Source organism: Rana temporaria, chromosome 6 (assembly GCF_905171775.1).
Source record: "Rana temporaria chromosome 6, aRanTem1.1, whole genome shotgun sequence".
NCBI lineage: Eukaryota > Metazoa > Chordata > Amphibia > Anura > Ranidae > Rana > Rana temporaria.
The window spans coordinates 53,445,202-53,457,718 of NC_053494.1; the positions used below are offsets into that span (position 1 = coordinate 53,445,202).

General features: G+C 37.2%; 1 protein-coding gene across 1 annotated transcript; it reads left to right on the top strand.

Annotated features, from left to right (window-relative positions):
• The first annotated feature begins 4,504 nt into the window (after nt 1–4,504).
• Nucleotides 4,505–8,000, top strand: LOC120943475 (parvalbumin beta-like). The gene is made up of 5 exons (XM_040356799.1): nt 4,505–4,611; nt 5,090–5,160; nt 6,003–6,135; nt 6,512–6,621; nt 7,666–8,000. The coding sequence occupies exons 2-5, from the start codon at nt 5,097–5,099 to the stop codon at nt 7,689–7,691; spliced, it is 333 nt and encodes a 110-aa protein (XP_040212733.1). The 5' UTR covers nt 4,505–4,611; nt 5,090–5,096; the 3' UTR covers nt 7,692–8,000.
• The last annotated feature ends 4,517 nt before the right edge of the window (nt 8,001–12,517 follow it).

The following is a 12,517-nucleotide window of genomic DNA, read 5'->3' on the forward strand; positions in this document are numbered from 1 at the left end:
CGTGCCTAATTTAAATGGCACACGCCCATTTGAATTGGCCCGCCTTGTGCCGGAGGCCACCGGCGTAGGTTTTCATCGCAAGTGCTTGGTGAATCAGGCACTTGCGATGAAAACTTGCGGCGGTGTAACGTATCTACAATACGTTACGCCGCCGCAGTTCTACGTGAATCTGGCCCACTGTTGGGATATTTCTATCACTGTCAATAAGAGACCTCTCTATGGCTAACCAAATGCTGGCCAAACACGTGTCAATTTTTCAAACACTTTTATCCAGCTTTTTATTTTAGAACAGAAACATGGATCAACCTACCACTATCAGTTAATAATAAAACCTTCAGACAGCTAAAAGAGTTAGTGGTAGGTTGTCTCAACTCAAAAGTTTGCTAAAAGTAGTTGAATTTGTTTGAAAATTGCGATGTGCAGGGCCAGGACTATGCTGATCATAAACAATTTGATGTGGCGATCAAACATTTAATTCTATTTTTTTGTCAAAAATCACAAACAAATTAAAGCCATAAAATGGTGCTTTTAATTGAGCGCAATAAGAAGAAATTAAAAATAAACGTTATCAAATGCAACAGCAAAATTTGATTACTTTCTACAAGATTGCTACCATCCTTTCCCATTTCAATTCCATTTAATTAAATTGCAATTTTTTCTTCTTTATTGAAGCTGTAACATTTTTTCCAAGTTTTGACCTCTCAATTGATTATATTCTGGTGGGCCATCAGACTTGTGTGGTTGATTGCTAAGGGGCAGATCCACAAAGATCTGCCTATCTTTAGGCAGGCGTAGCGTATCTAAGATACACTACGCCGCTGTAACTTACTTTTTCTTCTTGTGAAACCTCAAAGAATCTGCGTGGTAAGTTACGGCGGCGTAGTGTATCTATTGCGGCGTAAGGGCGCACAATTTAAAATGGGAGTGATGGGGGCGTGTTCTATGCAAATACGTTGTGACCCGACGTAAACAACGTTTTTTTTTAACGGCGCATGCGCTGTCCTTAAAATATCCCAGGGTGCATTGCGACAAAGTACGCCGCAAGGACGTCATTGGATTCGACGTGAAAGTAAATGACGTCATATTCCTATTCACGAACGACTTACGCAAACAACGCAAAAAAATTAAAATTAGACGTGGGAACGACGGCCATACTTAACATTGAGTACGCCACCATATAGCAGCTTTAACTATACGCCGGAAAAAGCCGAATGGAAACGACGTAAAAAAATGCGACGGCCGCTCCAATGTTCGTGGATCGTCGGAAATAGCTAATTTGCATACTCGACGCGGAAACGCCACCTAGCGGCCGCCGAAAAATTGCATTTAAGATCCGACGGCGTACTAAGACGTACGCCTCTCGGATCGATCCCAGATGCCGTTGTATCTTGTTTTGTGGATACAAAACAAAGATACAACGCAGGAAATTTAAAATTACGCCGGCGTATCAATAGATACGCCGGCGTAATCCTTTTGTGGATCTACCCCTAAGTCTCTGGCAATTCATTTCAATCATATTTGCAATTTTCCATGCATTGAAATTGCCTGAAACTGGCAGGTGCATGGCCAATTCTAGGGTTTGTGCACATAGGCATTTCTCTAGGATCTTGTAACAATCTATAGACAGATCCATTCAGTGCTTTTGCAATGTACTTTTAGTTTCATAAAACCGTATTTAGGAATATCAGGAAAACACTTGTGTACATCAGCTTGAGAGCTGACCATTGAAGGGCCAAACTCTCAAAATCAACAGTTGATGGAGAGAGATATACCTTGTAGTGATAATGCGACTGCCAAACTTGCTGCAACCTTTCTCTCTGCAGTGACAAGCAAACGACAAAGGCACATACAAAGTGAAGGTTTGATTTGTCTATTTTGAAACGTTCATAGAGACATTTCAGAAAATGACAACCTTACTAAGTGCAATGTTGGTTGTGTTTTTGCATACTGTATATGTATGTACACAAACATGCATGCAATAAATAATTTCACAGCTAAAGGGTAATTATTTTTCTTTACCAAGTACTAATTTATTGGCAGATTATATACAAGAACTACATTATTTTATCAGCATGCTGGAAATGGAGCACTTGTATAACTATTTTCTATCTAGATGAAATTGCATACTTAAAATGTTTGTTACCCCAACAGTTCATATTCCTGATATGTGCCTGCTGTACCATGTACTTGTATGAGAAATTATCATGTTTTCCTTGTATTGCGTTCTTTATGCGAAATCCTTGGTGTTCCTGCTATTCCCCTTGCTTTCCTATTAAAAACTGACTACACTAAGCAGGAGAGCACATCGTGGTCAGTTCTCTAGCTATGCTTTGTACCCTCCTCCGACGATTAGACTTTTCCTGACACATCCATTCACTGGCAAGCTCAGTGTGCTGCTGCTTCTCCTCCCCCAGCTCTCATGCAGCTGAGAACAGAGGGAAAAAAGGGAATAAAGGTATTTATCATTTTTTTTATATGTGTACAAATATTTTGCATTTCATTTCTATTTTAAACTGAATGTCTTGTTTTTTAAGGTGAACGTTTACAATCACTTTAACTGGTTTAGGCCGGGTTCACACCTATGCGAATTGAATGCGCGTTTCCCTGCATTCAATTTGCATAGCAGGAGAATGTGACTGGCTCTCTATGGAGCCGGTTCACATATCTCTGAAGCGGGTCCAGTGCGGTGTGCCGGAAAAATGCGGCCTTTTTTGGTGCGTTTTAGGTTTGATTCCAGCCCAAAATTCAGGCTGAAATCGGACCAGAACTGGTGAAACAGCACGCACCGGACCCCTGCTGTGAGCCACATGCGGGGATGGTGTGAACCCGGCCTTAGGCCCCCTCTCTACTTACACATTCTACTGCAAAATGTTGTACCTGAGGCCTCGTACACACGACCGAGAATCTCGTAGTAAATGAAACGTTGTTTTCCTCGACGAGGTTCTTGTCAGGCTTGTCAAGAATCTTGTCAAGCTTTCTTTGCATACACACTTTCAAGACAAAATCTCGTCGTTCTCAAACGCGGTGACGTACAACGGCACTATAAAAGGGGAAGTTTGATTCCACTGACACAATCATTGGGGCTGCTTTTGCTAATCACATGTTACTGCGTGTTAAGTAAAAGTTTGGTAAAAGATGATTCGCACTTTTCAGTCTGTTACAGCGTGACGAATGTGCTATGTCCATTACGAACGCTACTTTTACCGAAGGTGCGCTCCCGTCTCATACTTTATTCTTAAAAATACGCGGGTTTCTAAGCATACACACGAATGTGTTTCTCATTGTAAACCAGCCCGACGAGAAACACGACCAGGAAATTGAGACTCCCGACGAGAAAAAAGAGAACATGTTCTCTTTTTTTCTCGTCGAGATCCACGACAGTTTTCTCGACAAAAAACATACACACAACCGTTTTTCTTGGCAAAAATGCTCTGCCAGCATTTTTCTTGATGGATTTTGCTGAGGAAAATGGTCGCGTGTACGAGGCCTTTCTTGCATTGCATTAAGGCAGCCAATTGATTGATTTAGAATGGGCTGCCAGTACATGGCATGAAAACAAAAAACTGGACCTACACCTTATTTTTAATGCAACGCACAGTGTGTGCATTATGGTGCATGCAGTGCAGGTCTATGGACACTTAATACACTGGGGTTAATTTACTAAAACTGGAGAGTGCAAAATCTTGTGTAGCTGTGCATGGTAGCCAATCGGCTTCTAACTTCAGCTGCTTGGAATCTGATTGGTTTCTATGCAGAACTTCAGCAGATTTTGAACTCAACAGTTTTAGCAAATCAATTCCACTGTGCTTTAGACTGCCATTCTTAATTAATGTCATATATACATTGTATATATATCAAATAACTAATTTTCAATCAATCAAAATGAATCTATCACTGATATTTGATCAGTAGCCAGGGATCTGACTATTTGCTTTGAATTTTTTGGAATGTCATACATCATCGTTGCTCTTTGTGTGGCTTTACTATGTAAACCTTTCTCTGCAGTAGCACATTATGTTCCATAAAACCTTCGGTACAGTGAAACAGAAAGAAACGTGTTGAGTGTACTAACCCCCAAAGCAATTAACCAGGAATCCCCCTTTCTCCCCATTTTTCTAAAAGCTCTAACGTAATAAAAGCTGAAATCTGATTGGCTGCTTTGGGTCACTGCTCTTTACACTCTCTTAATAATAAGCCTTGATGCTGTACTCAAGTCGCTAAACTGTAAACCTCTTAAAACTCCATCACCCCTTAATTGCTTTGGGAAAGTTTTCTCAAAAGGATTTTTGCTTCTTGATGGTAAATGGTGATGTTCCTATTTCCTGCATGCAGAAATCTTACACTCACAGGGTATTTTTTTTATATATCTAGTCACTTATCTTGTTGCGTTTGCAAATATCATATGTATTCTCTCGAGATAAAAATAGTGCTAGATGATTAGTTAGGCAAGTTCACTTGACACCATTCCCTATCCGTGACGCTGGGACCTAAGATCTGTATATGGTATGCAACTTAAAGTATATATAAATGGGGCTTGCCCTGAGGGGGACACTCAGCAAGCACTCCACTGCCAAACAGGTCTCCTCTCTGCCCAGCCTAAACCACCACAAGGTAAGCAGCTAAGATGCAGACACATGGGACACATCAGACCAAGGGATTGCAGCAGCCCAAGGGAGAGAAGATTTGGACACAGAACTCAAGGAATATCATAATAAGGGGAATATTATACAGAAGCATAACCTCTGGAAGTGGAAGAAAAAAAAGCTTTATTACTCCTCAAGATTATCGTTTAAATAGTCATTAAGTCATTTATTTAAAAAAATTAGAAGATAAAAATTATTTACAAACTGAATATACAAATTACTTAAAAAAAAGAATATTAATAACAGCCTTTCTTTCTTCACTCACTATCTTTGCATTTTATTTTATAAATGAAGAGTGAAGGTGAAAAAAAATTTGATTTGAGTTTTTAAGTGCCCATAGACCAAATGCAATGGACATTTTGATACCAGACATTCTTTATTGGGGAACATTTAAGGATTTTCATTTTAATTAATAACTAGTTTAATGCAAACCTTTTCATTTACAGAACAAACATGTCTAAGATCACTGACATTCTCTCCCAGAAGGACATTGAGGCCGCACTTGAGAGTGTGAAGGGTAAGTTAAAGATTAATACTTAATCCAGAAAACCATTCCCATTTAATAATACAGAGCTGTACTGGTATGTACAGCTAGCTATCTAGGCTGTTATTTATACCATAACAGTACCATGCCTATTCAATAACAGGACTACAAGTAAATTAACAATTCAACAGAAATGATTACAGTAAATTGAAATGTGGCTAATATAGAATACCACAGTTTGTATGTAAATATTGTTTTTTTTGTATTGCACTACTACTAAACTTGTGTATATATTCACTTATGGGGCTTGATTTACTAAAGGCAAGTAGGCTCTTTGCAAGGAATACCCAATCACATACAAGGAATATATATATATATATATATATATATATATATATATATATTTCTTACTTGCATAACTGGATGATGGAAGCGAGCAGAGCTTCACTTTGTACTTGCAAAGTGAAAATGTCCTTGTAAATAAACAGCCTACTTGCTTTTAGTATATCAACCCCACAATCTACAACTGCAATTACAAGTAAGTAGACCAACTGCAAGTAGAGTGTGCATAGCAAAACATATTTTAACTAAAGCATGAATTCTACCACAAAAACTTAGTGTGTATGTGTATGATATATATATATATATATATATATATATATATATATGTATATAAGGAATTCTTCCTTATGCTAAATGCATCTTTAAATGCTTTAAATTACTTTTATTAGCAATAAATAAAACACATAAAATAAAAAAAAAACTATAGAAAATAGGCCAGATTTCAGATCACCCACATGTTTCTGTTTAGTAAAATGAATTTTGCATTTAGAGATAGAAAATGTTATATTTATGCTGTCTTGCTTTTCTTTCAGCTGAAGGTTCATTCACTTACAAAACCTTTTTCCAGAAGGTTGGCTTGGCCGGAAAGAGTGCAGGTGATGCCAAGAAAGTATTCGAAATTCTTGACATGGACAGGAGTGGATTCATTGAGGAAGAAGAACTTAGGTAAACACTTTTTGGATTCAAATACAGTCGGTCACTGGGGCATTAATTATGTTAGTAGAGATATAAAAATCTGAAACCAAACAGATGTAACAGTCTGTCTTTTTAAATAATATTTGTTATAGGTGGGCATTAGACCTAATTTACCCACTGAATTCAGTGTTGGCCCATGTCTGTAGACCTGGTAACTTGAAAGCTTGATGCTGGGTGCTGAGAAAAGAGAGTTAGCGGGTGATTCAACATTGGTTTAAAGAAAATTAATATTTAAATGTTTTAAGCCCAATAGTGTTGTAATGGTAAATATAAAACCTTACAGATTTTTTGTTTTCTGTTGTGTAACATGCCATTATTTATTTATTTTTTCTTTGTTCGATGCCAGCCTTTTCCTCCAGAACTTCAATTCTAAAGCCAGAGCTCTGAGCAGTGCTGAGACTGCAGCTTTCCTGAAGGCTGGTGACTCTGATGGAGATGGCAAGATTGGAGTAGAAGGTAAGCTTTTTATCTTAGTTCACAATACTCATATAACAAATTGAATTGCTGTGGTATTGTGATGGTGCTGCCAAGCTGTCAAATTTAGTGAAGGCCACTCTTAAAACCGAGGTCAGAAGTTATCTGAAAATGCTTCTGCATCAATGCTCTCTACAACAAAATTGAGTAACAGTATTTAGTCTAAATATGCTGCTATAAAAATAGTTAAGCTTCAAACTATAGTTGAGTTAATACCACTGGTTCCAGGACCTACTTTATAAACACATTCCATATGTAACGAATAAACTAAAAAAAGAATAAACTATAAAGTTTACTGAAGGTGTGTTGTTGGGACCAGTGAAGTTGATGGCACTGTTTCCACCAGCACCTCTACATAAATGATGCTTTTACACATCTGTCAGCTGTCCTTTTATGTTGGGCTGGTCCTGAAATGGGAGGGGCTTTTAAAATGGGGCAATTTTTCTAAACTTAGACAAGCTGGGTGCAGAGCTTATATGAACTCTGGCTGGGATTAATATATCATTTTTTTGTTAAAATTTCGAGGGGTATGCTATTAATTCAACTAATATGCCAACATAACAATAAATAATTAAACCATAAACTCTTCTTAAATGTAGGTGCTGCTCTTTTAGTAGCTAAGTGTAAAACAGCACTAATAGAATCGTTTTTTTTTTTCTATTCTCTAATACTGAAATCTTGTTTTGCCTTACATTTTTTTTTTATAATTATTAATGATATAGCTATATTCCATATTTCATACAGTTTATGTTCGAATGTAAGAGTTGTTTTGGTTAATGACGCACTTCCTGATCAACTCTTCACACATTTTGTTAAGTTACTATTTCAGGTTTCTTTTTAATGTCTCTTAACTAGTTTAAGGTGCTTAAGGCAATATAACTTTTTTAAGGAACTATAAGCTTTTAGAAGGATCAAGAAATTGAATATTTCCTAAAATTAAAAATGTTTTATTTATGACTTAGTTGCAGTGATAGGCAAACATTTTAGGGGCTATTATTAATTGTTTTACTTTGTTTTACATTCCAGAATTCCAGGCTCTGGTGAAGGCATAAACAGCCCAAGACCAAAAGACTTCAAGAACGGAACCCTCACTTTTCACCCAACAGACACCTCATTCACGGCTGGCACTTATTTGTGCATTTTTATACTGTCTCATGGCATTGGTAAAATGCCTGTATGTTAACTCTTTTTGGGACTATTGAAAAATCTAACAATGTACAGGTATTCTGCTCACTCAATGTTACGTCTTAAGTGTTCATGGATGGCGCATAGTGATCTTGACCAATCACAATGTTGAAGCTGTGGCTGGAAGTTGGAAAAACAAAAATAAAAATTATTTAAATAAAAAAATTGTTTGACAATTCATTTTCCTTTTTTTATTATTGTAACAAAAAACAAATACACTGAAAATTCTGCAGAATTTCGTAATTTTAAAGCATGTTTTGGTTGACAAGCAGGGGTTATACAAATTATATGTGATTATAGTTATCTAATTCCAATTTCATTGCTAGGCAAACTTACGTCTTACCATTTAAAAATAAACTTAAACTACTTAATTCACAAACATAAAACGATTTATTTCAAATCATTTTTATACATTTATAGTATTTTATTTATTATTTTTATTTTATTTATTTAACTGTGTTCATTACCAAGGTCTACTATTACTACTACATTTGCTACTACCACTATTTTACAACTTTTATTTACAAAAATAAAGATATTTAGTATCTTTTACATTTCTGAGATTTCATTTTGCAGCTCCTATTAAAAATTAGAGAACCTAAGAAGATACTCCTAAATAAAAATGACCTCATGTTTTTACAATAGCTTTACTTACTACAAGCTATCGCATAACATGAACACAGTGTGGAAAGCCAAGAGCAATCTTAACATTTTGTTCGGCTCCCTTGACTACTGGCTGCTGACTCTAAGATGTAATCCAATATAATTGCTGAAGCCACAGTACTTGTTTCCCATAATGTTTGAGATCACATTTCTAGGGAAGTACTAGTTACTTTTAAATGTTTATACCTTTTTTTATTGGGTTTTATATAAAAAACAAAGGATTCTGGTTAGGATTTGAAGTTTGCCTCATTCATTCTGTAGACAACTATGGGGATGTTTAAAAGCATGAAAAGTTATACCCATGTGAAAACCTATATTCATATTATTTTTTTTATTTCTTCAAAATATTAGTATATCAGCTTAGCTTTAAAATTAATTTAACTTTAAACATTATTTTAACGCAGTGGTAATGTGTAAAGTTTAAGATTCTTGGTTGAGACCGGTACATGTAACATACTTAATTGAGCAGATGTGTTACAGTCCACATTAGGAAGTGATAACGGCCCGTGTATGTTATACGAGGTGGATTCCTCAAGTCTTTTAGAATATTCCATGTATGACTCCCTAAATGTGTTATATACTACGCAATGAAAAGATGACATATTTGTACTTTGTATTGCAAAACTTTAATAAAATTATTGAAACATAAACATTATTTAAACATGGGTTTAAATAATTGTGCATTTGTATTTGTAATATTTTTCTAAGGCTTGAAAAAAATTGGAAGCTATCTAAAATGACCAGTGCCTAATGCAGGGGTCCAGTTGCAATGGAACGGAACGCTGCTGAATCTTACATTGCTCAGTGGTCTGTGAACTCTGAGCCTATCTTAAGTTGCAGGTTGTGTTTCACTTACAGTGCTGGCATGCTGCTGAGTTGTTTGGCATATGGAGCCTGAGATTGCAATGCCAGAAATCTGGATGAAATATTATGCTGCACCAAGCGGACATACCAGCGAGTTAACATGGAGAAATGTTGGGTCAAGGCTTCTGTTAGGAAAAATGCATCAGGTAATAGAGTAAATCCAAAGCAACTGGAAAAAGCTCTGATTAAACATCTGCATATCTGGTGGGTACATAAGGTGAAGTTGAGTTCATGTGCTAAACTCCAGTTCTTATTTATGTAATAATATTGTACAAAGAACACTGAGAACTATTACAAATAATAATGGTCATACAGCAGATGTATGAACTATGTGTAACTCATGTAAAGGTGCTAAAAACTTAACTTGTAATGAATCAAACATCATAATCTCAGCAAAAGCTTCGTAAAAGCCAGAGCTCAATAAAGTGTATGTAAAACCAAAACTTTTTTTTAAATTTTCAATAAGGTGTGGATGGGTTAGATGCCCTATCAGGTTTTTGTTTTTTGTGTCCCCAATGAGGAAATTAACTTTCTGTATTTCTCCTTGTGCCTATTGTCTCTCGTACAGAAAATTATGACCCAAAATTTTACAACCTTTCGCAGTAACAGGAGATAGGGGAACTCTTCCAACAGGGATGCCTATTTTAGTGACAGCGGTCAAAGCGGGAATTTTTCCCACGATTTGGAGAAATTTTGTTTTACTTTATTTTTTTTACTACTACCTCTGTGACAGGAAATAAATCCATATCTACTTGACGTAACAGACACAGGAGTGTCCCTACTCCATTTAGTATAAAAAAAAAATGTAAGCTTCACACATACTGTACTTCAAAATAGGCAATTTGACAGAAAACAAAAACGTTTAAAGCCCAAATAATTTTTTCTTACATTTTAGAATAAAAATTGGTTATCGTGTGTTCCTTCCTGTGTGCAGGTTCATTTAACCACTTGACAACTGGGCACTTAAACACCCTTAATAACCAGACCAATTTTCAGCTTTCGGTGCTCTCACATTTTGAATGACAATAACTCAGTCATACAACACTGTAACCAAATGAAATTTTTATCCTTTTTTTCCCACAAATAGAGCTTTCTTTTGGTGGTATTTGATCACCTCTGCGGTTTTTATTTTTTCGCTATAAATGAAAAAAGAGCATATGCATACCACAAATTACACCCCAAAACACATTCTGCTATTTCTCCCGAGTATGGCGATACCACATGTGTGAGACTTTTACACAGCGTGGCCACATACAGAGGCCCAACATGCAGGGAGCACCTTCAGGCGTTCTGGAGCACCCAGACCAATTCTTTTTTTTTTTTAACAGAGATGTTTTATTGAGAGAACAAAGCAAGGTTACAACATCACATATAAATACAGGTACTGTTAGGTACAAAAATCAGGGGCACCCCAAGAGCTCAGAACAGGGCAGTTTCCCTAAGCGCAGTACATTATCAGGGGAAGAGACACCCAGACCAATTCTAACATTTCTCTCCTACATGGAAAAATCATAATTTATTTGCTAGAAAATTACATAGAACCCCAAAACATTATATATGCTTTTTTAGCAAAGACCCTAGAGAATACAATGGCGGTCGTTGCAACTTTTTATCGCGCATGGTATTTGCACAGCAATTTTTCGAACGCATTTTTTTGGGAAATAAAACAGTTTTGTGCTTTTAAAAAAAAAAACCATTAAAGTTAGCCCAATGTTTTTGCATAATATGAAATATGAAGTTACGCCGAGTAAATGGATACCCAACATGTCACCCTTCAATATTGCACACACTTGTGGAATGGCGCCAAACTTCGCTACTTAAAAATCCCCATAGGTGACGCTTTAAATGTTTTTACTGGTTACATCTTTTTAGTTGGAGAAGAGGTCTAGGGCCAAAATGATTGCTCTCGCTCTAACGTTCGCAGCGGTACCTCACATGTGTGGTTTGAACACCGTTTTCATATGTGGGCGGGACTTACGTGCACGTTCGCTTCTGTATACGAGCACGTGGGAACAGGGGCGCTTTAAATGGTATTTTTTTATTTTTATTGTTCATTTTACTTTATTTATTTTAGTTTGACACGTTTTTCCCCAAAAATAAATGTTTTGATTACTTTTATTCCTATTGCAAGGAATGTAAACATCCCTTGTAATAGGAATATAGCATGACAGGTCCTCTTTACAGTGAGATATGGGGTCAATAAGACTTTTACTCCCGTCTCATACTTTATTCTGAGCATGCGAGGGTTTCTTAGCATACACACGCTCGAGTTTCTCGTCGAAAACCAGCCTGACGAGGAACACGACGAGGAAATTGAGACTCCCGTCGAGGAAAAAGAGAACTTGTTCTCTTTTTTCCTTGTCGAGTTCCTCGACAAAAAACTTACACACAACCGTTTTCCTCGGCAAAAAAGCTCTCCCAAGTTTCTTGATGGATTCTGTCGAGTTTCTCGGTCGTGTGTACAAGGCCTCAGTATCAATGGGAGGAAAAACTTTCCCTGCATCAGTAGTGTCACTGTAAGGGCAAAATGCTCCTGTGTCAATGGTGTCACTGGGAGGAAATATGTCCCTGCATCCGTGGTGTCACTGGATTAATGGTTGATGTCAGAGGAGAATGGGCAGACCGGTTCGAGATGATGGAAAAGCAACAGTAACTTAAACAGCCACTCGTTACAACCAAGGTATGCAGAATACCATCTCTGAATGCACAAAACATCAAACCCTGAAGCAGATGGGCTACAGAAGAAGAAGACCATTCCGGTGCCACTCCTGTCAGCAAAGAACAGGAAACTGAGGCTACATTTTGCACAGGCACACCAAAATTGGACAATAGTAGATTGGAAAAACATTGCCTGGTCTGTTGAGTCTCGATTTCAGCTGCGAAATTCAGATTAAGGGTCAGAATTTGGCATAAACAACATGAAAGCATGGATCAATCCGGCCTTGTATCAATGGTTCAGTCTGGTGGTGGTGGTGTAATGGTGTGGGGATATTTTCTTGGCACACTTTGGCACAAAGAATTAAGACAGTTTTGAAGGCAAAAGGGGTCCAACCCAGTACTAGCAAGGAGGCACCAGAGTGGCACGGGGGGGTGGACCACCCTGCAATATTGTTTTGACCCCGGATGAGGAGATGGTCGCCCGGTGTCTGCAGAGGGAGCAGTTGGA